Source organism: Mastigoproctus giganteus, chromosome 4 (assembly GCF_048544385.1).
Source record: "Mastigoproctus giganteus isolate SK-2022 chromosome 4, ASM4854438v1, whole genome shotgun sequence".
Taxonomy (NCBI): Eukaryota; Metazoa; Arthropoda; class Arachnida; order Uropygi; family Thelyphonidae; genus Mastigoproctus; species Mastigoproctus giganteus.
The window spans coordinates 192,869,152-192,895,182 of NC_143578.1; the positions used below are offsets into that span (position 1 = coordinate 192,869,152).

Genomic DNA, 26,031 nt, shown 5'->3' on the forward strand with positions numbered 1-26,031 from the left:
TACTGGACCACTATTTCCCTGTACAGTTTTTTACTATACTCGTCAGGCCTATAACACACTCCTACTTTCAATTTTGCTCTCCCAGTGCTTATGTCACACCAAACGGACTTGACACTGCACTGTCCAGCATTAGGCCTATAACACACTCCTACTTTCAATTTTGCTCTCCCAGTGCTTATGTCACACCAAACAGACTTGACACTGCACTGTCCAGCCATGTTGACTGGCTGTAGTTCCTTGTATTTTATGTGTTTTTTTAACAAATAGCATAACTCTTCCTCCCTTCCTATTCTATCCTTCCTGTATACACATTGTACTCCCCAAATTCCATTTCTGCATCCCTTATATCTGCGACAACATCTCTGATATCCCAATAATATCTGCCTTTGATGTTTTGACCAACACCTCAAATTCATCAAATTTATTTACCAAACTCCTAGCATTGGTGTACACGCAAGTATACATGCACCTGTTCCCATTCTTAGATACTCTAATACAGCCCATGTATTTACTTTTCCCGCAATATGCCATAGCAAAGTAAAAAAAAAAAAAAAGGTGAAATAAGGAGAATTTAAAGAAATTAAGAATTTTAAATTTTATGAAATTATATACGAAGGTAAAAAGGACCAAACATGGGGGAGAACATATAATGCTGGCATGTGGTTCATGACAGCCTGAACAAGAGGAAAATGCACAGAGAATACAGTAAAAGAGCTTATCTACGCAACAGTGACTAGGTCAACTCAAGATCAAAACTAAAAGAAAATGCAGTAAAAATGTTTAGTAAGAATAAGATGAAAGAGACCTGAAGTGGTAAAAAAAAAAATTAATGAAATGAAAGTATAGGAAAGTAAAAAATGAAGAAAATATAGAATAATAGGATGGCTCAGGCAGTTCAGGGGCACAAATCCCATTCCTATAGAAAGGACCTGGAATTGAGTTCTGAGATATTAATAACAAATTTAAAGACAGTTATGACAGAATAATAGTTAAAAAAAAAAAAAAAAAATCTAGTAATCGTATTCGTGTGCAATCATTCTTCACAACACACTCACTGGTACAATCTTTCTATGAATTTGTACAAACCAAGTAAAAAAAAAAAAAAAAAGATAAAAGCAAATATAACTGGATAAATATCAAAATTTAAGCTAAGCTAGTTAAGAATTTAATTACTACAAATATAACCAGGTAATTTTTAAAATCTATAATATTAAGGGTGTTATGAAAATGTTACTGTCATTAATATTATATTATATTATCAATACAAATGGACATGATATTATACATGTTTTGTGCAGGCTGGCATGGATGAGCAAAGAGCTCAGTCAAAAGCAGTGTATAAAATTCTGCTCTACAATTAATCATAACAGAATATCAATAAAAAAAATTCATAATTTAAGGAGAAAAAAAAATGTATTTGGCAGCGTTTTCAATATATTTTATTTCAAATATAATTATTTAAAAATGTTGCATTTACAATAAATGTACAAAAGAAAGAGATTCCTCGAATGATAATGTTTACAGATATCACTGAATTTGTACATGTTTTGAACGTCGTGCACATCGTGGGCAGTATCCTTTCCTAACATAGCATTCTCTGCAAAGTAAAATAATTTTATCATATATATCACATGGAATTTTTTTTTATCTCAAGTATATTTTTGAACATATTGATAAGAAAATGTATTTATAATAAAATAAAAATTTGCAATAACAATTAAAAGCACAATGTTAACTAAAATAAAAATTGTAAGATGTTCATTTATCATGAATGTCTTTCAGAGTAACATGTTAAGCAATAAACTACAAGGTATGTTTCTCTATACATATGAGACGAGGGCAGTAGTTAATAAAACAACCAATAGATCAATGGATAAACAGATAAGCAAAAAGTTTTGCTTATCCACCAATTATGTGTTTGTAATTCTCCTCAGGCACAATAGGAGGAATTTTAATTCATCGATGATGCTACTAAAACACAGACTCAAATCGATAAAATACCTTTATTAAACAAAAAATAAAAATAAAATAAAAATACACATACTGACACACATAAACTGTATATTGAAATAAAATTAAATAAAATGGTATATAACAAGAATAAAATGCAATAAAATATAAAATTAAAAGCATTAAAAAGATGTTTAAAATCACTAAAACGGGAGCTTTCAGCAGCAGTTACCTGTATCAGCAATAATGGTTGCAGGTTATCCGACAATCTATATATGCACACATATATGCCCCAGCAGATCCACGACATGAACTATGGCACCTGCACCATAGCAGCATCATAGAGTTTCTGACTCCAGAGGACTCTTTAATGAGGAGGAATTATAAGTTGAATTGAGTCATGCACAGATAAACTGAAGACTTGAAGAAACCCTACAAAGCCCTTTGACAAAATAATTCTGAAAAACTGCTAGTCAGTAAAGATATTTACTAGCAGTTTCTGTGATGACATGGTTCAAAGTATTTATATACATCCCAAGGATTTTTGAAGCTACAAAAGCCAATCTCCTGATATTAGAAAGATGTACTGAAGACAGCAATGTTTTAAATGAACAGAAAGCTCATGTTAGGTGGAACAAGCTTAACTTTAAAGGATGCATCAGTGAAGCAAACAACTGAACTGTGAAGTGCTTCAATGAATGTGGAAATAACAGGATCAACTATCTTGATATTAAGAGGATTAAGCTGATAATACTACATGCTGGTTCATGTAGTACAATCAGATTAATATCTTAATTAAGCAAAATATGCAGCGGTATCATATTAAATAAAGGACTGCCTGTAATTTATTCTGTGGTACTCAAGAACTCACATCAAATACTATGATTTACTAAAATGGTATTTTTTTTAAAGTATGCAAAAGATGGATGAGCAGTTGGAATTAAGCTATCACTCAAATAGTTTAACTGTTATTGATTTAAAAGTGCCCAATTCCCAGAAAAATTTGCCATATCATCACTGATGTAGTGAGTTCAGCTCACCAAGATTAACTGAACTCACTACAACAAATAAACTGGCAGTAAGGACAAACAAGTGATTCAAGTTATGAATGGCTTACATTTACCCATTTTTAGGTAAAATCAGTTATTTGTTGGGTTGTAACTGGCTACTCTTTATGTATGCACATGTAGTTCAAAGCATCTGAAATAAGGAATGGTTGGCAGGCATTAATGAAACTTGCTTTAATTCTCATATACAGTGTTTCTGAAATTAGCATCAAATCTAAAATCATAATTTTTTTTCAAACAGAAAAGAATGTTGAAATGACCTGCATTTACAGAATTCATATATTTTTTAATTCTATTAAGTATAGTGCAATAAGTTGATCCCTGACATGGGTTATAACCCAAACATTCCACATGATATATTAAAGCATGCTTTGAGAATATGCTTTTATTATGTAAGGAATGCAGGCAATTGCTATTTCAATACAATATACTGTGTTCAGTTTTGAAGACTATGTGGTAATGTATGGTAGGCACATGGCAAGCTTTTTCCTGGTGGAATGATTTTCCCGTATACTGCATAATTGGATGCCTTTTTGGAAATTTATTTTTAATACTGTTTATTAATGAAATTGATTGGACATCTCCAACTGATAAACTGTGACATGAATTTAACTGCATTTTTGTTTTATCCGGCTGTACATAACTGAAAGAATGACAACTAGCGAAATGTAAATCAGGGCCCAATGTTGGTATTTTTATGGAAAATCTTAGTTTGAAGAGTTGTTTTTGCATAATAATATTTAAGATATTTAAAAAAATTTCTGTTTCTACCTTTAATGTGTAGGTTAGATGCTGGTATGTATTGTTAAGTAAGTCCATTTTGTGAATTACATCCTTCATTCTTATGCAAATTACTTCAATATATAACAGACATAATAGAAAATACTGTTGATGAAGGGAGATAGATAAATTCTATTTCATCAATATACAGTTCTGCAATTAAAATATTGTAATTATACAGTAAAATTCTTATTATAACATTCCCATTTATAGGATTCTAGTGTTTTTAATGCTCTTTTCTTCTGGTTCTGTGGTTAATCCTATGAAGTGCCATGTATTCTTTAACAGACATAGCACTTCCAGTTAAAATGCCTTCCCATTTTGCATTGCTGCTGCTTGCTTTTTTTTTTTTTTTTTTTTGTTAAGCTCCCAAAAAAGGAATAAACTTGGATATAACTCTCCTTCCTCTTAATATTTGGTTTTGGAAAAGGAATAATAGACTGAATTCTTAGAACCATTTATCATACACTTTGTATATTTCATAGAAATCATTCCCAGTATAGGAGACAATTGCTTATTTATTTAACTTGAATCTTTGAAGGCAGAAGGGCTGCTTTTTACAACTCAGCATCTAGCTATAGAAAATTGCATTCGCCAGCTCTTCTCTGTTTATTTTTTTAAATTCAATATTATTCATTCACTTTCCTTGCTGGTACCTAATTAGTGTCTTTCATGTGATAATATGCTACACAATAAATCAATAAAATAACACCACATCAATAAATTTCATTAATGACAACATCATCATTATCACATAGTATTAATATACTACATTTATATAGCAATACTCAAGATATATATTTAGTTTAATTTAATCTAATGCTATCTTTTCAAAAAATTTACTTCGTTTTTAAGTGAAAAAAAAAAAAGAAGACTGATGTTTATGTTGTAGTAGGGTTTTTTAGGAGCATCGGTAACTAAGGCCATATTGCTCTGTGTATATTGTCTGTACTTTGATTTTCTATCTGCTGGATGAAAAACCTGTTTCATGGGGAAAATCCATGCTACCCTCACCCGAGACCGACTAACTCAGCCATGTTGTAAAAAAGCACATAAAAATTCCTCCCATCATCAACGGGACTCTAAGGCAGGTATTTTCTGCCTCTTGAGGGGAAGATTGTTATCCTATCAACTGTGCTACCAACGAGGGCAGAAGACTGAAGGCCAAAAAAAGCAAGCATAGTACATAAAAAAAAAAATAAATAAATAAATAAAAATAACAATAATTACCACTTACAGAGCTTTTTAGGGCCAGTTCTCTTGAAAGCACCATAATGGGAATTTACTGTAGTCACCATAATGATAATAAGAAATTGGAAAAAAAATGTTTAAAATTTCTACCTTCTTGAATACACATGGACTCTTTTCATCATATTGAATGATACCTTTCATAATGTTTGAACATCTCTGTTCACAATTTAATTTTATATATGTGGCCTTCAGTTCCAAGTGTGGAGATATTTTTATACACTCTGCTTTTTAGCAAAGCCCACAAATAATAATCCAGTGTTAAAACTTTGGATCACGAAGCCACAAATTAAATAAGACAGTCACTGAAAAAGTCTCCCAGCATTGTCACTATTTCATTAGATGTGTGACCAGCGGCAGTTCCAGAAAATCATTCAGCCTCATTACTGAAGAAAACCGATTTAAATTGAAGGCCATTTATACAAAATGAAATTGCAAACATTAGATGTTTAAACACTACAAATGGTGTCACTGAATATGACAAAGGGTCCGTGCATGTAATCAAGATCACATAGCAGTTTAAAAAAAAAAAATAAATAAAAAATAAAGGAAGAAAAAACATTATTTTGATCAGGCAAGGGGCCTTAAAGCCCCCTTCGGCTCTTACCTGAAACTGTCACTCCATGTGACAAGCTGTCCCATTTTCCTGAAATCAACAATAACATTTATTGTTGAGTAGAGTAATAAACAGGTATATTAAATCCCCAACATGTGTTTCTGCCAACTGTATTCTCAGAGAAACGAAGTCTAATTGCTCAAAGTGAAAAGCACACCACATCCTAATTTTCTGAGGATGTATGGATATTTCATCAAAACATGAGGATTTTTATTACTCCATATCCTGCTTTTATAGCTATTGATGTAACCACTCACTCAAGCAGAACCAAGCTTCATCACTGAAGAAAACACAATGCAAAGCCATTCAACTCAATAAAGGTACAAACCCAGCAACAATAATGCAATCATTTTTCTTCATAAAGTTCTTTAAGTTCACACATATGAATATAATAGGAATGGAGGCCTAACTTTTAAAAAAGCATGTGTGTATTTAAATAAGACCAGTTTAAAAAAGTCTTCTCAGTGATTTTTTTTAGGTGACAGCAATACACTGATGAACTTCAAATAGGCCATTCACATTTGTTTTTTTTTTTGTTTTCTTTTTCTTTCAAGGAATGCTACCTGTTTTGCTAAAATTGGTTACTAATGAAATTTTTAATTTACTTAGTACTGGTCAATCAGAATATTTTTCTCAAAAATTGGCTTTGACATTCACATGAACATTATTCTACTATAAACACATATTCAGATGAAGAATATGTTGTGATAGCATCATCACAAACAAACAACTATGGATGAGTCTGCTTAAGTGTAACGTAAGAAGCACTGTTTTGCATATGGAGGTATACAGCATTTCCAATGATGTTGTTTTGTAAGAATTGTAAATGGTTGCCAAAATGAGAAAAAAATTAATTCTTTCATTTTTGGTTGCACAAATTTTGAATTACCCTATATAATAGCCTTTTATGGGGAACTGTATCAAAAGGTATACTGAAATCAAGGTAAATAATGTTGAATTTGTTTCCTTGCATCCAACTGCTTTATGACCGTCATAATAATTAATAGTTGGTAAGGAAAACCTTCCCCCATCACAAAGCCACACTGTGATCCATTCGGGATATTATTCCAATCAAGGTGGTCTTATAATGTTCTTAATCATATAATATGATCTCACCCACTACTGAAAAACCTCAATGGTCTATAGTTACTCATAACCTCTTTCATATCTCCTATTTGGGTGGTGGTGAGGCAGGAGGATTAATAAATTTCTAGTCCAGGAAGATTGTCATAGGGCCTAATGATGATCTTTGGCCTTGGCATTTGAAAAGAGGGGGATCATAATAATCACACAAAGTCATTTGACAGTCTTACAGCTAAATAATTTTTATTTAAGATGCTGACAAATGACCATATTATTATTAGTGGCAAATGATGCAAGAGAGCAAGCTTATACAGCATGAACAAAAAGAAAGAAAAAACCCTTCCCACATCACCTATCCATCCCCTCCAATAGTTTGTCTAGTTCTTCCTTGAATTTATTTAAACTACCCACTTCCACAACAACAAATGGAAGTTTGTTCCAAGATTCAACTACCTGCTGGCTAAAGGTTAATGATGCTTGAATGATTAATGATGGTTACAACTACCTTGTAACCATCATTCCCCAATTTGAATTTATGCCCCCTCATGGGTGTAGTCTGAACAAGAGGAAGAATGCCATCAGCATTGAGCTTACTCAATCCATTCCAGACCTATATACGTTGCTGAAGATGTGACCTAACTATTGCTTATACAATGGGATAATCCTCTCATTATCCCTGCTAACAAAATTCCCGTATATCATTAAGAAAATCCAAAGAATTTCTATACTGCCTTAAACAACTTCTTTACCCAGGGTCTCCATTATTTTCCCAGGAACAGAAGTCAAGCTAACAGGTCTGTAATTACTTGTGTCATTCTTTGATCCCCTTTGTGAATTGGGTATACGTCCACAAATATCCAGTCTACAGGGAACTCCCTTGAATCCAAATATGTTCTCATAATTATGACTAAAAGTTTGCTTACCTCCTTTGCTGCCTCACTTAATACACTTGGATAGATTCCAGCCACTTGATATTTAGCTTAACTATTTCTCTTTTACTATCCTCATATATCAAGAGAGGAAAGTAGAAGAGAAATAAAATCATTTAGCTTCCTGCTAGAATTTGGTAAACTTCAGGCAATCGCTTCCCTAAAGGATTCCTCATGTGTGAATGTAGATGCAAAATACCCATTCAGATTGTCAGCAACACAAGCAGGATCACATCAACAGTTAAACCACTGATAATTAATGGACCAATGTGATTCATCACATTCCTTTTAGGGTTTGCATAAGTAATGACATCTTTGCAGTTTTCCTTTGCATTCTTTGCCAGATACTTCTCATAATCTGTCTTAGCTTGCCTAACCTCCTTTGTGACTTGATTACTGACTACTTTATATCACCTGATAATTTATATGCATCCCATACATTTTAGTTCTCTGCCAAAGTTTCATCAGTTTATCTGATATCCATTAAAGCCCTGAACAGTCTCTTTATTGGCATAAAAACCTACTAGCTTTTACTATTACTTCCCATTTAGAATGTGCTGTTGGTCCCACTGCAGTGACCTTTTTGAAAGCAAAAAGCCCCTTCCTTTGCTTTCAATGGTAGTTACATCTTTTAAGTAAATTCCACATTAATACACTGTTATTGCTGCTACTTACTGGTTCTTTTATCTGCAGATTTTTAATGCATGAATATTAACTGCTGATGATCAGATCATGAGTATTTCTCCCTCTGGTTGCCTCTCGAACATGCTACTGTAGAAAACATCATTCAATAAATCCACAAAAGTCTTGTTCCTTCATACATATTTCCTGAAAATTACAATCTACAGAAGTTCAAGTCCAATGTCAACAAATATCTTCTTTCGTCTTCTTAACCTCAAACCCAAGCACGGTACTAAGTACTATAGGTTCTAATACTTCTCGTGTTTGGGGTTCACATTTAAAAAAAAAAAAGTGACCAACCCACAAGTTTAGTCAATATCTGGAAATTTAGAATCCCCATTATAAGACATTCTGTTTTACTGGCCCACTATTTGTTTGCATAGTTGGTCATTATACTTATCACAATCATTAGGTCTATAATACACTCCTAATCTTATGTTTTTCCTAGAATTTGTCACACCAAACTGAATTAACATTTAACTTGCCACACACACCAATTGGATGAATTACCTCAGATTTTATATGCTTCTTAATTAAGAGCATAATTCCTCCTGTCCTGTCTTTCCTGTATGCATTGTACTCCCCATCTTAAAATTTTGCACCCCCTATGTCTTAGTGATACCATACGTGATATTCCCAGTGTCTGCATTTGATAACTTAACCAGTACTTCAAATTCATTTACTATGCTCATATCGCATGGAAAACAAAAAAAAATTTGATTTTTCAGAAGTGCAAAAACAAAGAAATCAGATAAAGTTTCATCTGAAATGTGGGCATTAATAATAAATTAGAAAAAAAATTACCAGCTTGATAAAGTGCAATAAACCTGTAACAGATTTTATATTTTCAAATCTGTGTTATTATGACTTTGAGTTGTGTAACTTTTCTTATTTGTTATTTATTTATGTTTTTTCAATTGTGACACTTAATATAGGAAAGGACCAGAAAAATTAACATTTTGAAATAGTTTAGACAAAAATAGAATTTTTTTTAATTAAAAAAAAAACAAAAAAAAAAAAAAAAAAAAAAACAGTAATTCGCTTATTAATCAAAATATGGTTTAAGGTTTGAATGCCGAAACATAAAATGGTTTGTAGCTTTTAGGGATATGATTTGTTTTAATCAGGTCCAGGATATCTGATCATTTTTTTTAAATCTGAAACTTGTATCTTCTTGGTGTATGCTGATTTCATTTCGATAGTTTTACCCTGTGACGACTGATGTCTTCTCCTTAGTCAATTTTTTATAGTCCTCTTGTTCATACACTGTTTTTATGAAGAACTGGGACTACATTTTCAACCTTTGGTATCTTGATTTCGCCTAACTTTAAATTTTCATTATCTTCTGTCTTTGAGCTTTTCCCATAATGCTGACAAACATTTTTAAAATTGATGAAATCGTCGTGGGCCATTTCAGTTACTCTATACAGGTTCCCTCGTTTCTTCGCTGCACGTATTAATGTAATATACTACCAAGGAATATAAATCAGTCCCAATTTTAATGCTTTCTTTATAGATTTTTCTATCATGGAATGCATTATCCCTTTAATTTTGCACATGTCCTGTAATTAGGAACTTGTGAGAGATGGACTTAATACTCAACGTAGCTACAGCAAGCATGTACATGGCAATGGTGAATTTACTTTTCTATTGTCCACTATTGAGAACAACATTTACTCTTCTTTTTTCCACAATATAGTCACATACTGAGGAGCAATATCCAAATTTGTCTGAAACATAAAATAATTAATCAATGTATACTCCCCACCATGACTTATTGAAGTGAAACTTGGGCACTCACCAAAAGAATGGAAGAGAAACTGAGAACTACACAGCGAAGAATAGAATGAATTACATTGGGAATCAGACTGTTAGATAAGAAGAGAAACGCATGGATTAGGCAGCAAACTCAAATAAAGGACATTCTTATCAAAACTAAAGTATTAAAATAGTCTTGGGCAGAACACACAGCTCAAAGACATGATGGCAGATGGACTAAGAAAATAACAGAATAGTACCCAAAAGCAGCTAGAAGAAAACCTGGAAGGCAACGACGGAGATGGACAGATGAAATTCACGAGTTGTGGGTAGTAAATGGATGGCCATTGGCACAAAACAAATTGCTGGAGAAGTGTTCATCCTGCAGTGGATTGAAAATGGCTGATGATGATGACCACTGCAGTTGTCTGAGTAGAAGGTAATCTTAAAATCAGTAATCTTCACGGATCTGGCAGTCTCTTCTAAATATTTGTGAATGCAAGTGTCTACTTCTATCCCCAACCCCGTGCCAGAAGAATCTGTATTTTATCACTTTTAGGCTCTGAAATCGTAAAGTTATAGCAGTTTAATTTAGATTTGTAATAGAATAAGGAAATATCACAGTGACAATTAAAAAAGTGCCGTTTTACCAGCGCAACAAATACAGTTTTGACTGTTACAATTCTGATGTGTCACTTTTCTACTATGACCAGTGGCGATACCTATTTAGTAGAAAAGCAAACAACTGCACTCTAGTGGCTCAAACTTGGAGTTATAAATATATTGTTTTTTTTCCAGGATTTTTCCATCCTCCTATTATATTAACTTGAATTCGACAATTTGAGTTTTGTCACTTTTTCATACAACCTGTGACGTGTGCTGAAAAAGGCCTCTGAGGTTGGGAAAATTCATATTTTAGCATTAAATCAGCTCACACACCAACCATAAGAATGAGTATTTACTGTAACTAAAATATTTACAAATTAAAATAAATAAATATTTACAAAAACTGCTATTATATTAAATTAAATTATATACATGGTAAAAAAAAAAAAAAAAAAAAAACACACATTAAAACTGTGATAAAATCCTTGAGATAAAATACACTAAAATAAACCAGGTTAAAAGGGATAAAAAATCTCTGGAGCTTTCGGAAGCATCGGCTTCCTTCCTCAGCAGTAACAAAACTTCCTGCAGCACGTCCATATATAACAGGCTCACGGTACTTATACACGTGGTGCAGTCGGCGCATGATCTGAACTGGAAGCGGAAATAGCTCGGGAACGTGTTAAGCAAAACCGTTCATCCGTACGTAGGATGATACTTTCAAACAGAGGATGCATACGCATACCTCTGTCCCTATTCATAATATTGTGGTCGGATGAACAGATTCGTAGGCTCTCGAGCCATTTACAGTTCCAGAATCCATGCACTCGATCCACGATAACCGCATCCTCTGGGGAGATTTGATGCTGCTTCTCCCAAAAATGTTCGGCCACAGCAGACTTATTGTAATCAGCGGTTTTTATAGCATTTGCATGCTCCCCCAGACAATCCTTGAGCCGTCGTTTTGTCTCGCCTACATAACATTCCCCACAATCCGGGCATTTTATCCTGTATACTACTCCACTACTCAGGTCCTTTGCTATTGGGTCTTTTACCTGAGACAACACTGTGTGCAACCTCCACCCGGGAAGCTGCACACAGCGTGTTTTATAACCCCACAAAACTCTAGCGAGATGCTCGGTAATGCCCGGATAGTAAGGAATGTATGCGGTAACCACAGGAACAAACAGTTCCTGACGGTTAGACTCTATTCCTCTACTAAACCTGTCTATGATCCTCTGGGGTATCCGCATTTTCTAAGGTCTGCTGTGACTCGTCTAATTTCACATTCTTTGTCCTCAGAGGTGGTGCAGTGTGACCCTGCTCTATCTAGTAGAGCTTTCACTACACTATTCTTTGCTGCCCAGCTTGTGCTGAAAAGCAATTTGTGAATTTCGTGAAAGATTTGATTGTAAATGAAAACGAGAGCATAATTTCTTTTGATGTGGTGTCACTATTCACATGCATTCCAATTAAACATGGAATATATTGTGTTAGAAAATCTTTGAGTAATAGATCGCTTTTAAATGTAGAGGATATTTGTTCGGGTGTGGAACTTTGTCTGGCCAGCACCACTATGGTGTACCAAGGTGTTATGTACAAACAGGTTCACGGTACAGCCATGGGATCTCCTATTAGCGCCATCGTGGCCAATCTGGCCATGGAGGAGTTAGAGGACAGGGTTTTTAGTGGATGTCAGTTTCCCATAAAGAAATGGAAAAGGTATGTTGATGATACCTTCCCCGTGGTCCAAAAGGGGAGAGAGGATGATGCACTCCATTGGCTTAATAGCTTCTCCCAATTTATACAATTTACCTCAGAGGTGGAGAGAGGAGGTACCCTTCCTTTCTTGGATGTACTGGTCTCTAGGATAGGCCCTAGGCTCAAAACTTCTGTGTTTAAAAAACCTATGTGCAGAGGCCAGTACATCCATTATAGTTCAGCACAAGCTGGGCAGCATAAGAATAGTGTAGTGAAAGCTCTACTAGATAGAGCAGGGTCACACTGCACCACCTCTGAGGACAAAGAATGTGAAATTAGACGAGTCACAGCAGACCTTAGAAAATGCGGATACCCCCAGAGGATCATAGACAGGTTTAGTAGAGGAATAGAGTCTAACCGTCAGGAACCGTTTGTTCCTGTGGCTACCGCATACATTCCTTACTATCCGGGTGTTACCGAGCATCTCGCTAGAGTTTTGTGGGGTTATAAAACACGCTGTGTGCAGCTTCCCGGGTGGAGGTTGCACACAGTGTTGTCTCAGGTAAAAGACCCAATAGCAAAGGACCTGAGTAGTGGAGTAGTATACAGGATAAAATGCCCGGATTGTGGGGAATGTTATGTGGGCGAGACAAAACGACGGCTCAAGGATCGTCTGGGGGAGCATGCAAATGCTATAAAAACCGCTGATTACAATAAGTCTGCTGTGGCCGAACATTTTTGGGAGACGCAGCATCAAATCTCCCCAGAGGATGCGGTTATCGTGGATCGAGCGCATGGGTTCTGGAACCGTAAATGGTTCGAGAGCCTACAAATCTGTTCATCCGACCACAATATTATGAATAGGGACAGAGGTATGCGTATGCATCCTCTGTTTGAAAGTATCATCCTACGTACGGATGAATGACTGCACCACGTGTATAAGTACCGTGAGCCTGTTATATATGGACGTGCTGCAGGAAGTTTTGTTACTGTTGAGGAAGGAAGCCGATGCTTCCGAAAGCTCCAGAGTTTTTTTATCGTTTTTAATCCGGTTTATTTTAGTGAATTTTATCTCAAGGATTTTATCACAGTTTTAATGTTTTTTTTTTTTACATGTATATAATTTAATTTAATATAATAGCAGTTTTTGTAAATATTTATTTATTTTAATTTGTAAATATTTTAGTTACAGTAAATACTCATTCTTATGGTTGGTGTGTGAGCTGATTTAATGCTAAAATGTGACGTGTGCTAAGTACCTGAGTTGGTTTAAAAAAAAAAAAAAAAAACACACACACAATCTCTGTCGGCCATTATTTTTGACCAAATCTCTAGGCTTGTCAAAATGAACAAACTATTTTGTTAAAAATCTGAGGAAAATAAGAGTTTGCCCATTGGCTGAGTACCATCTCAGGCACTTCTGGTGGTAAAAATAAGACACATACAGAGCTGGTAAATCTCGGCAATGGCTCCGAGGAGGAGGAGGAGGAAGAAGAGAGTACTTCAAACAGGTTATAAAGGCCTTAGATTACCTGAAGTTCTATGCACTATCTTTTCAACATGTATGCAGAAGTATCACCCTTAGGCCACCATTAAGACATCCAAAAACTACCTCCCTTTTGTGTTGCTGCCTGCACTGCTTCTGCTCCAAAATGAAAGCCAATGGCTACTTTCTGACTTCAGTCATTTGCCATTTGGGTAAACCAAAGGTTTGACCAAAAATAATTGCAAATGATAATGTTCTTGTTTATACTCTGGCATGACCACCAGGTCAGTGGAGTTTACAATAAATTAATCAATCAATACAAATGGTAATTGTATTTAGCAATCATGGGCTTGAACCCCGGGTCCACTCAGAGTGTGTGCTACTGCACATGCGCTCCTGACCACTCGGCGACGTTGTTATTCGGAGTTTTTTTTTTTTTTTTTTTAGGAGCATTAGTAACTAAGGCCATATTGCTCCGGGGATATGCGGTGGTCATTTCCTGACCTTTCCGCATCCCCCGTATTTGGTGGTCACGGGCTCGAAACCCGGTCTAATCAAGAAGCATGTGTTACGCATTCGTGCTCCTGCTCACCTGGCTATGGAGGCGCTACTCGGCTATATAATGCCTCTGATATATGCAACTGGTTATATGTAACTGAAAAGAGTACTCCTAAGGAATGTTAATGAGAAGATTTTAAATAAAATTGTCATACCAAACTTTTAGGTATCCTGAAGTAAAAGGATAAATGGGTTTATATCAGGAGAATGGGAGGGGCACATAATGGAGAAATTTACAAGAAAAATTTATTTATCTAAGCCTAATTCAGCCCTGGAGAGAATGTACTAGGCTCATGAGGTAGAATGTTTCTCAGCATGGTCTGTGCTTGTTAACAGGAGAGACTATTTGTACAGGGATGGGATACAAGAATATTTTCTGATGCTATTGATGCAGTTATAGTTAAGTTGGAAAACTGCTAGCTTGAGGGATACACAGACAAAAATTTAGAGAAATAGAGAGGGCCAGTAAATCAGATTGTCTTATAATGGGGGATTTACTCGGCTAGATATCGAGCGGAACTTGTGGGTTGTTCACTCGAAAACTAGCAAGAATTTTGTGGATTTATTGGATGATTGTTTTCTACAGCAGTAAGTTCAAGAAGCAACCAGAGGGAGTAATATTCATAATCTAATCATCAGCAGTGATTATTCATGCATTAAGAATCTGCAGATAAGGGAACCACTAGGTGCCAGTGATTACAGTGTGCTGATGTGAGATTTACTCAAAGATATAACTACCATCAGAGGTAAAGGGAAGGGTTTTTGCATTTGTAAATGTGACTACAGTGGTTACAGACAGTTTTTAAATTCTACACAGTGAGATCAACCGATGATGTTACCAACAGCAAATTCTAAATGGGAAGCATTCAAAGAATGAATCTTGGAATCTACTAGGCTTTTCATACCAACTAAGAAATACTGTTCAAGGTTTAGGCCTACATGGATGCCAGATGAACTAATGAGACTCATGGCAGAAAAGAAAAATGCATGGGATGCATATAAATTATCAGGAGACACAGATACCTATTGGTAGATATAACACAAGTCTGTAATCAAGTCACATAGGAGGTTAGGCAAGCAAAAGCAGATTATGAGAAATCTTTGGCAAAGGATGCAAAAAAAAAAAAAAAAACTGGTAAAGACTTTGTTACTTATGTAAACTCTAAAAAGAAGGCGATGAATCTTATTGATCCACTTGTTATCGATGGTTTGATTGTTGATGATTCTGCTCAGGTAGCTGACAAACTGAATGAGTACTTTGCATCTACATTCACACATGAGAAATTTTGTAGAAAAATGGAGGAGAAATTGAAGTTAAATTGAAGCAAATGTATCCCCAATTCACAAAGGGAGATTGAAAGGTGATGCTAGTAATTACAGACCTGTCAGATTGACTTCTGTTCCAGGGGAAATAATGGAGTCACTAGTTAAAGTGGTATTGTAGGATCATCTAGACAAGACTGCAGTTATAGTTCAGACACAGAATGGGTTTGTTAAGGGGAGGTTGTCTGACCAATTTTATTGGATCCTATGATGACGTCACAAAAGAACTGGATGAAAAAAATAATTTTGATATCATATATTTGGATTTTAGGAAAGCTTGTGTTGTTGCACATGTAAGACTACTGTACAAGTTGAAGCAGTACGGCATTAAGGGCAAGTTGCTGCAATGGATAAAGGGATGGTTGAGTGGAAGAAGACAGAGTCGTAATCAATGGATACTGCTTTTCGTGGACTATTGTTATTAGTGGAGTCCCCCAGGGTCCATTGTTGTTTTCTGTATTTATCAATAATATTGATGAAGGTATATCAGGCTTAATGTCCAAAGTAAGGTTGTTAATGACAGTAAGTACAGTTCGCTACTGCAACAGGATCTACAAAAGTTGGGCTGATGGGCTGAGAAGTGGCAACTAATTTTAACATTGACAAATGCAAAGTACCACATATGGGTAGCAGTAATCCCAGAGTAACATACCAAGTGTGTGGTACTACACTCACGGCAGTGGAGAATGAAAAATACCTGGGGGTAATTCTGCAGTTTTCTGAGCAGTGCAGACAGGCTGCAAGGGCAGGTCATGGGACCTTGTCAATAACATACAGGAATTTTGCTAGCAGGGATAAGGAAGTGATTAACCCCTTGTATAAGGCAATGGTCAGGCCACACCTTGAGTATTGCATACAGGTCTGGAGGCTTTATTTTAGGAAAGATGTAGAGCTGCCAGAATGAGTACAGAGAAGGAAAACGAGATTAGTGAGTGGAACAAAGGGTTACTGGTACCAAGGAAAGCTTAAGGTGTGCAAACTGCAGCATCTGGAGACTAGGCACCTGCGAGGTGATCTGATTGAGGTGTATAAGGCCTTGAATGATTCAAGCAAGCTCAATTCTGATGGGATTCTTCGTTTTGCTCAGATTCTGCACCTGAGGGGCATAAATTCAAACTGAGGAAAGACAGTTGTAGAATAGATGTATGGAAATTTGCAATTAGCTAGCGGGTGATTGATTGCTGGAACAAACTTAATCTGTAGTTGTGGAAGTTGACAGCTTAAATAAATCGAAGGCTGAACTAGACATACTTTTGGAGTGAATGGATGGATGAAATCAGAAGGGTTTTTTTTGGCTGATGCCATATGTTTGCTTTCTTGCATCATATGCCTCTACTAATGCTAATAGATTAACTAGAGGTGCAGGCACAGGTAAAAGTGATTATTGTACTGTTTCTATTGGAACTTGCAGCAGCCTAGAAAGCAAGATGTCAGGGATTTTAATCCCTGCTGTGGAGTCATCATGGATCAAGTAAATACATGGATTGTGTTAATACAACTAAGAGTAAGAACCTTTTGCATGTATACATGCATGTATACTAATGCTAGGATCAGAGTAAATATATTTGATGAATTTGAAGAATGATTAAGTCATATAATGCAGGCAATGTGGGGATATAGGAGGCATGGTCTAAATCAGACACAAGTTATGCTGAATCTGAATATAGGGGAGGGCAATGCATACAGGAAGGACACATGATAGGAGGGGCAGTGGGTGGTTATGCTCTTAGTTAAGAAGAAATTAAATCTAAGGTAGTGCATCAAGTGCAATGTTGAGTCAGTGCCCATTGCAACGTCGAGTCAGTTTGGTGTGACCTAAGCACTAGGAAAACAAAACCGAGAGTAGAAATGTACTATAGGCCTAATGACTGTGATGAGTATACCAAACAAGTATACAGAGAAATACAGTGGGTCAGTAAATCAGAATGCCTTATAATAGGAAATTAACTTTCCAGATGTTAACTAGAATTTGTGGTTTGGTGACTAACACACTATTAAGACTTTTGTATATTTATTGGATGAACGTTTTCTACAGCAGCATGTCAGAGAGAGAGAGAGAGGCAACAACACGGGACAACTCTTGATCTAGTTATCGGCAGTAATTCTTCATGCATTAAGAATATACAGGTAAAAGATATACTGAGTGCAGTGATCACAGTGTACTAATGTGGAATTTAATTAAAAGACATAACTACTGTTAAGGGTATAGGCTTTTGCAAGGATGACCACATATTATAAATTATGTATGTAGCTTATATTAACTTTTATGCAGTGGGACAAACTGATGACATTACCAACAGCACATTCTAAATGAGAAGCAATCATTGACAGTAATAGCTTTTCATACCAACTAAGCAATACTGTTAAAAGCTTAGACCTAAATGGATGTCAGAAGAGTTGATGACTTGTGGAAGAGAAGCAAAATGTGTGAGATTCATATATATTATCAGGTGATACAGAGAAACAAAAATTAGTCTACAATCAAATCACGTAAGTTAGGCAAGCTAAGGCAGATTATGAGAAGTCTCTGGAAAATAATTCAAAGAAAACGAGCAAAGACTTCTACACTTATATTAACAGCAGAAGGAAGGGGTTGAATCACACTGGGCCACTTGAGGTGGTGGTAGTAGTAGTAGTGGCATGTGATGCAAGAAAGCATGTGTATGAGCTTATGTAGCATCAGCCAAAAAAAAAAAAAAAAAAAAAAAGCCACCATTCCCTCCAAATGCCTGTACAGTTCCTCCTTAAATTTATTCAACCTATCAACTTCCACAACCGACAGATGGAAGTTTGTTCCAGCAATTAACCACCCGCTGGCTAAAGGCAAATTTCCGCACATCTACAGCAGGCCCCCGTTATAACGCGGTTCGATTTACGCTGATTTGCTATAACGCTGTTCTTATATTATAACCCATATCTGACCATAACGCTGTCACAGATCACTATAACGCTCTTTTACAGATTGTATTTTTCGCATATTTCACGAAATCGTTTCATTTGATGGAGTCGATAGCTTGAAAATGAATAGCAAAACGGCATTAAAACATTTCCCACGCCGACTTGAGAAATTTTTCCACACACTCAGTGAAATTTTCTTGCATGCTAATTTAATTGCAGTACAGTGACTTGTTATGTAGTTCCGAGATCAACATTTTAAAAAATATATCAAGTATATTGCTTGTAATATTTGCGTTATATGCATTTATCGGAAGTCTATTCATCACCCAATACCGTATTAGACATCGTGCGAAACGGACAGTTTACTTGAACATTGTATCATAATTAATGCAACCAACGCAGTTACATTTTCGAAGAGTTAATAATGGCCGATAAGAATGAAAAAGCAACATCTGAGCACAGTACGAAGACTATAAATGTAAGAAAAAGACTGAATTTGAAAATTAAATTAGACGTTCTGAAGCGAATCGATTCCGGTCAAAGACAAGCGGATGTGTGCCATAATTTAGGACTTGCAAGTTTAACTGTAAGAACAATTATAAAAAAAAAAAATAATAAAGAATTAATTTTAGCAGCGGAAAAGACAGCTGTTCCACTGCAAGCAACTAGGGCTAGGCCGGGTATTAGTATTGAAATGGTAAGACTTTAACTAATTTTACTGAAGATAATATCCAATGCAGATTTCAGTTAAGTTAAATATTATTAAAGAGAGAGAGAGAGAGAGAGAGAGAGAGATTAGCCAATATGATGATCTGAAGAAACTCACCTAAAAAAAAATTGTGGAACCATTTAAAACTAGTAAGGGCTGGTTGAATAGATTTAAAATCCAGGGAGAAGCCGCAAGTGCAGAAGGAGCCGAAACTTTCAAAAAAGAACTTGTTAAAATTATTGAAGAGGGGTATTATGTGTTATACTTCTCAACACGTTTTTAACATAGATGAAGCAGGACTTTTGTGGAAACGAATGCCTAAAAGAAGTTTCATATTGAAAGAAGAAAAAAACAGGCCAGGTTTCAAAGCGGCGAAGGATCAGGTGACTTTATTGTTGGGTGGTAACGCTGCAGAGGATTTAAAATTAATACCCATTTTAGTTTATTTGCAAGAGGGCCAAAGTTCAACCCAAAATCGACACATTTTTCATGATTAAATTCATCAATTAAATTAAATCAATTTAGATCGATTAAATTCATGATTTTAATTGGAATTGTAAGTTTAATTTTGATACGTAAGTAGTTACCACATAATTATATACAAATGTAATGCACAATATTTTTATATGTACAAATATTTGAATATTAAATATTTTTACTGACATTTGTGCATCTTTTCATTACCGTTTATTATTGATTAGGAGATATCCTATGGCACCGACCACAACTCACAAATACATATGTTACCTTATGGGAATGCGGCGCTCGCTTAGCGCGGATTCACTTAGCGCTCTGTTTTTACAGAACGAATTATCAGCGTTAAGTGGGGGTCACCTGTATTCTACATCTGTCTTTTCTTAATTTGAATTTATGCCCCCTTAGGTTCGTAATCTGAACAAGTGGAAGGATCCCATCAGAATTCAGCATGCTCAACCCATTCAAGGCCTTATACACCTCAATCAGATCACCGCGCAGGTGACTAGTCTCCAGCCACTGCAATTTGCAGAACTTAAGCCTCTCTTGGTAAGGGGATCCCTTCATCCCCCTCACTTGTTGCCCTTCTCTGTACACGCTCAAGTAAATCTACCTAAAATCCTTCCTAAAATGAGGCCTCCAGACCTGTATGCAGTACTCAAGGCGTGGCCTGACCATTACATTATATAGAGGGATAATCACCTCCTTTTCCCTGCTAGCAAAATTCCTATATATCATTGACAAAACCCCATGACCTGCCCTGGCAGACTGTCTGCATTGCTCAGAAAACTTCATATCTGCCTGCACAATTACTCCCAGGTCTTTTTCATTTTCTTCCACCTCAAGTGTAGTACTACACAGTTGGTACGTTTCTCTGGGGTTACTTCTACCCATATGCAGTACTTTGCATTTGTCAAGGTTAAACTTGAGTTGCCACTTCTTAGCCCATCTGCCCAAATTATCTAGATCCTGTTGCAGTAGCACACTGCCATTACTGTCATTAACAACCCTGTCAACCTTTGTATCATCTGCAAACTTCGACATTAAGCCTGATATACCTTCATCAATATCATTGGTAAATATACAAAACAACAGTGGACCCAACACCGAACCCTGTGGGACTCCACTAATAACCTTAGTCCACGAAGAGCAGCACCCATTGATTACCACCCTCCCACTTAACCATCCTTTTATCCATTGTAGCAACTTACCCTTAATACCATTCTGCTCCAATTTGTACAATAGTCTTTCATGCACAACAGTATCAAAAGCTTTCCTGAAATCCAAATATATGATATCAAAACTATTTTTTGCATCCAGTTCCTTTGTAACCACATCATATTATCCTATCAAATTTGTCAGACAAGACTTTCCCTTAACAAACCCATGCTGTGTCTGAATTATTGCTGCAGTCTTATCTAGATGATCCTACAATGCATCTTTAACCAGTGACTCCATTATTTTACCCGGAACAGAAGTTAAACTAACTGGTCTGTAATTACTCGTGTCACCCTTCGATCCCCCTTTGTGAATTGCGGATACATTTGCAGATCTCCAGTCCGTGGGAACCTCCCCTGAGTCCAAGGATGCTCTCATAATTATGGCTGAGGACCCTGATCAGGTTGTTGACAAACTGAATGTTGCATCTACATTCACAAATGAGAAATTCTTTAGGGAAGTGGATGCCAGAAGTTTATCAAATTGTGACAGGGAGCTAAATGATTTTGTGATGACTGAAAGGAAAGTATAAGAGAAATTGTTGAAACTAAATATAAAAAGACAATTGGGAAGGATGGAATCTAACCAATTATATTAAGAGACAGCAAAGGAAGTAAGCAAACCCTTACCCATAATGATGAGAGTATCCTTGGATTCTGAGGTGGTCTCTATGGACTAGAGATGAGCAAATGTTTCTTCAATTCACAAATGGTGAACAAAAGGTGATATATGCAATTTCAGACCTGTTAGCATAACATCTGTTACTGGGAAAATAATGAAGTCACTGGTTAAAGAACTAATTTAGGACCATGCAGAGAGAAATGCATTATACTGCTCTCATTGCATGGGTTTGTTAAGGGGCCGCCTTGCCTGACCAATCTGATTAGACACTACGATGCAATGACCATAGAATTGGATTCAAAAAATAATTCTGATATCATGTACTTGGAATTCAGGAAGGTTTTTGATACTGTTGCACATAAAAAACAACTGTACAAACTGGAGCAATGTGGCATTAGGGGAGTTATTGCTAGGAATAAAGGGAAAGTTGTGTGAGAGAAGACAGAGTGGTTATTAATGGGCATTGCTCTTTGTGGACTGTTATTAGTGGAGTCCCCCAGGGTTTAGTGCTTGGCCAATTGTTGTTTACAATATTTAGTAATCATAATAATTAAAGTGTAAATTTTCAGATGATACAGAGGACGGAGAGGTGGTTAGTGCTACTACAACAAGATTTAGTAAAATTAGGTTGATGGGGCTGAGAAATGACAGATGAAGTTTAACGTTTACAAATGCAGGGTGCTGCATACAGGTAGAAGTAATCTCAGAGTAACTTATCAACTGTGTGGAACTACACTCAGGGTAGTAGAAAATGAAAAAGACCTTGATAATTGCAAAGTCAAATATGAAATTCTCTGAGCAGTGCAGATGTGCTGCTAGGACAGCTCATGATGTTTTGTCAATGATGTACAGAAGGGATAAGGAGGTGATTATCCCTTTGCGTCATGATTAGGCTGCACCTTGAGAACTGTATACAGATCTAGAGACCTCACTTTAGGAAGGGATGTAGATTTGCTGGAATGGGTGCAGAGAAGGGCAGGCCAGATTGGCAATGGAAACAAAAGAGTGCTCTTATAAAAAAAAAAAGGCTTCATTTATGTAAATTGCAGAGAATGGATACTAGGTATATGTGGAGGGATCCGACTGAGGTGTTAAGGCCTTAAATGGACTGAGTAAGCTAAATGTTGATGGCATTCTTCCTCTTGCTGCAACTACACACACAAAAAAAAAAAAAGAGTAAACTGCAGCCATTATCAACCTACTGCAGGATGGAAGCCTCCTCAACAATTCATGCTGAGGGAAATGGACCATAATCTGCCACGCTGGTCCAGTGCGGGTTGGCAGATCGACCGTATTTGGCAGTCAGGGGCTTGAACCCCGGTCTATTCAAAGAGTGTGTGCTACTGCACTCCCGCTCCTGACCACTCGGCTACGGAGGCCTTGAATAGGCATAAATTCAAGATGAGAAAGGATGATTGTAGAATAGATGTGCAGAAGTTTACCTTCAGCCAGTGGGTGGCTGACTGCTGGAATAAACTTCCATCTGTTGTTGTGGAAGTGGGTTGTCTGAATAAATTCAAGGAAGAACTAGACAAATTTTGAGGGTATGAATGGTTGAACTGTGTAGTGTTTTTTTTTTTTTGCTGATGCTTTATTACATTATTTACCACTACTAATGTTGTGTTGTTTGTGTGGGCTTCACGGTGGACGCGAGGGCCCAGGAACAACGCAGCCATAATGCACTGAATACTAATACTAAAGCAATAAATAATAAGAAAAAAGAAGAGAAGCCTTAATTCAGGCAGTCATGCATTTTTAATGCTATAAAACACAAAATTTTAGAATTTTAAGTTTAAAACTTTTTTTTATATAATACATACTGGTGATATATGGATGAACACTGAGAGCAGGCAGCTGTCTGATGATCAAATGGAAATAAGACTTCATCTGATTCACAATGTCCACAGATAAATCCTTTACCTTGACAACCCTGAAAAAGAAACTGTAATTATGCCAAAAGAAACACAAATCATCTTTTACAAAATAAGGTTTGACAATTAAATTCCAGAACTGAGCCAATTTAAAGAGAACCAGATATTATATATAAAAAAAAGGTTTTAATATTTTTCACAATAATTGCCTTGAGCAGCTACACACTAATGGGATTGAATCCTTTGTCTCATTTCTTTTGGAGTCATCTATATGATCAACGTCCTTTCATGGTGTTTGATTTTGGAGAATTAGTACTTCCGGGTTGGGTTGGTTTTGTTTTTATTGGCGCATTAGCTACGGAGGCTATAATGCGCCAAGACCAGGTAGTATATAAAAATATTTTTTAAACTTTCAGTGACCTACATAGTTAGGTCACTATGTCAAGATGTATAACATATGTATAAAAGAAAATTGTAAATTTTATATAAGATTAAAAACGTTTATTGACTTTAAAAAGGTAAAAACAGCAGACACATGGTCATTGTCAGATAAAATCTGACTGAGTGTATACGGCTCAGTCAGATGATTAAAAGCGGTAAAACGGATATTGCTAAAATCTGGACAATCTATTAAAATATGTCTAAAGGTTAAAATTGTGCCACAGGACTCACACATAGGAGGGTCATCAGCCCTCAGTACTTCCGGGAGTAAGGATGGATTGGAGTCAGGTGCCATAATTCCATGTTTTGTTAAAGATTCTTTGATAACATTGGTCAACACGTAAAATGTTACGAAAATGAAAATACCCAATCTTGACTAATTTTATGCTGCTGAACATGAGAAAATCACATTAAAATTTGCCAATTGGCTCTTGTTTTTGAACTACAGTTGGGGTCTCATATTAGTGAGTTACTCTACACTATCAAGTACGGCTCTCAGCAAAACGCATGGCAACACCGCAACTTCAGTACAACTACGCTCTTATCATGTGATAAGTTTTCACCTCAAATAAGTCCAACTCTGTTGGAGTATCCTCAAATACAGCTAGGTACTGAGTGATTTGTTCTCAGTTAACAGTTGGTCTCTGTGCAGTATCTGTGTCATATAAGATTAATATGTCCCGTAATTGTGTAAACAGTCCGGATGACTTCTGTTACGCATGTAGAGAAGCCACGTTAGATTCAAGAAAGTCTGTATTAACTCGAGCTATAAAAATGGGTCACTTCTTGTACTTTGGGTGTAAAGTAGGCGAGCAGGACAAGAACTGGGCTCGGCACACGTGCTACACTACCTGTTTGTCAAACTCAACAGGTGGGTGAATAGAAAGGGACGCTTTATGCTTTTCGCAGTGCCCATAATATGGAGGAAGCCAACAAGTCACGTCACAGACTGTTACTTCTGTATGGTGCCTAGTATTAGAAAAGGGATGACAAGGAAGGAAAAGTGGACAGTGATATACCCAAATATACCATCTACAATTTGCCCTGTGCCTCATGGTGAAGTATTACCTATTCCTGAACCACCCGACCTTTTTTCTCTACACTCTGATGAACATCAACTTGATACACCAAAGTACAGCAGCTGTCTACGTCAAGGGATCCATTTTGTCCGAACCTTTATCCTTTTGAACTACATAAGATCATAGAAAGTGAGCTTAATGACCTCGTCAGGGATCTTGAACTGCTGAAGAATAAGACAGAGCTTTTGGCCTCAAGGCTACAACAGTGGAATCTTCTAGATCATTCTTTGAAAGTTACAATATTTTGTACTCAAAATAAAGACTACAATAAATTCTATCAAACTGAAAATGAACTCATTGTTTGTAAGGATGTTGACGGTCTAATGGCAGTAATGAGCATGAGGTATGTTCCCGAAGAATGGCGACTATTTATAGATGCTTCTTAGGTTAGCCTTAAGGCTGTGTTATTACACAATGGAAATATGCTGCCTTCAATACCTCTTGCATATGCCATCCACAAAAAAGAAACATGCAAACATGGAGAACATCCTTTTAGGTGTACACTAGCAGATGTGGTGATTTAAAGGTAACTGCCATTTTATTAGGACTGCAAAAGGGTTATACTAAGTATTGCTGCTTTCTCTGTGAGTGGGACAGTCATGCCAAGGATATACACTACGAGAAGAGGAGTTGGCCTCAATGAAAATCATTAACACCTGGAATGAAGAATGTAGCATTTGAACCTCTAGTAGATCCAAAGTTTTGCTTCCACCACTCCACATCAAACTGGGCTCATGAAAAATTCATAAAGGCTTTGGAAGTGAATAGTTCTGTATTCATGTACTTGCAAGAGAAATTCCAAGGCTTAGTACAGAGAAGATTAAGGCAGGCATTTTCACTGGTCCACAAATAAGACAACTTTTCAAAGATGAGCAGCTCAAATGTGCCCTTGGTGATAGCGAGAAATCAGCATGGAAACCTTTTCAAAATGTTT

The 26,031-nt window shown here is 36.3% G+C and overlaps 1 protein-coding gene across 6 annotated transcripts in view; it reads right to left on the reverse strand.

Annotated features, from left to right (window-relative positions):
* Positions 1-1,477: 1,477 nt before the first annotated feature.
* Positions 1,478-26,031, reverse strand: part of DEF8 (differentially expressed in FDCP 8 homolog) — a 188,322-nt gene continuing 163,768 nt past the window's right edge. For all 6 annotated transcript variants that reach the window (XM_090371955.1, XM_090371954.1, XM_090371953.1 and 3 more), the window contains 2 exons: positions 23,527-23,636; positions 1,478-1,597 (listed from right to left, as the gene is read on the reverse strand). In XM_090371955.1, the coding sequence (XP_090228081.1) occupies positions 1,528-1,597; positions 23,527-23,636 (180 nt within the window). In that variant the 3' untranslated portion in view covers positions 1,478-1,527. The remainder of the gene's footprint in view (positions 1,598-23,526; positions 23,637-26,031) is intronic.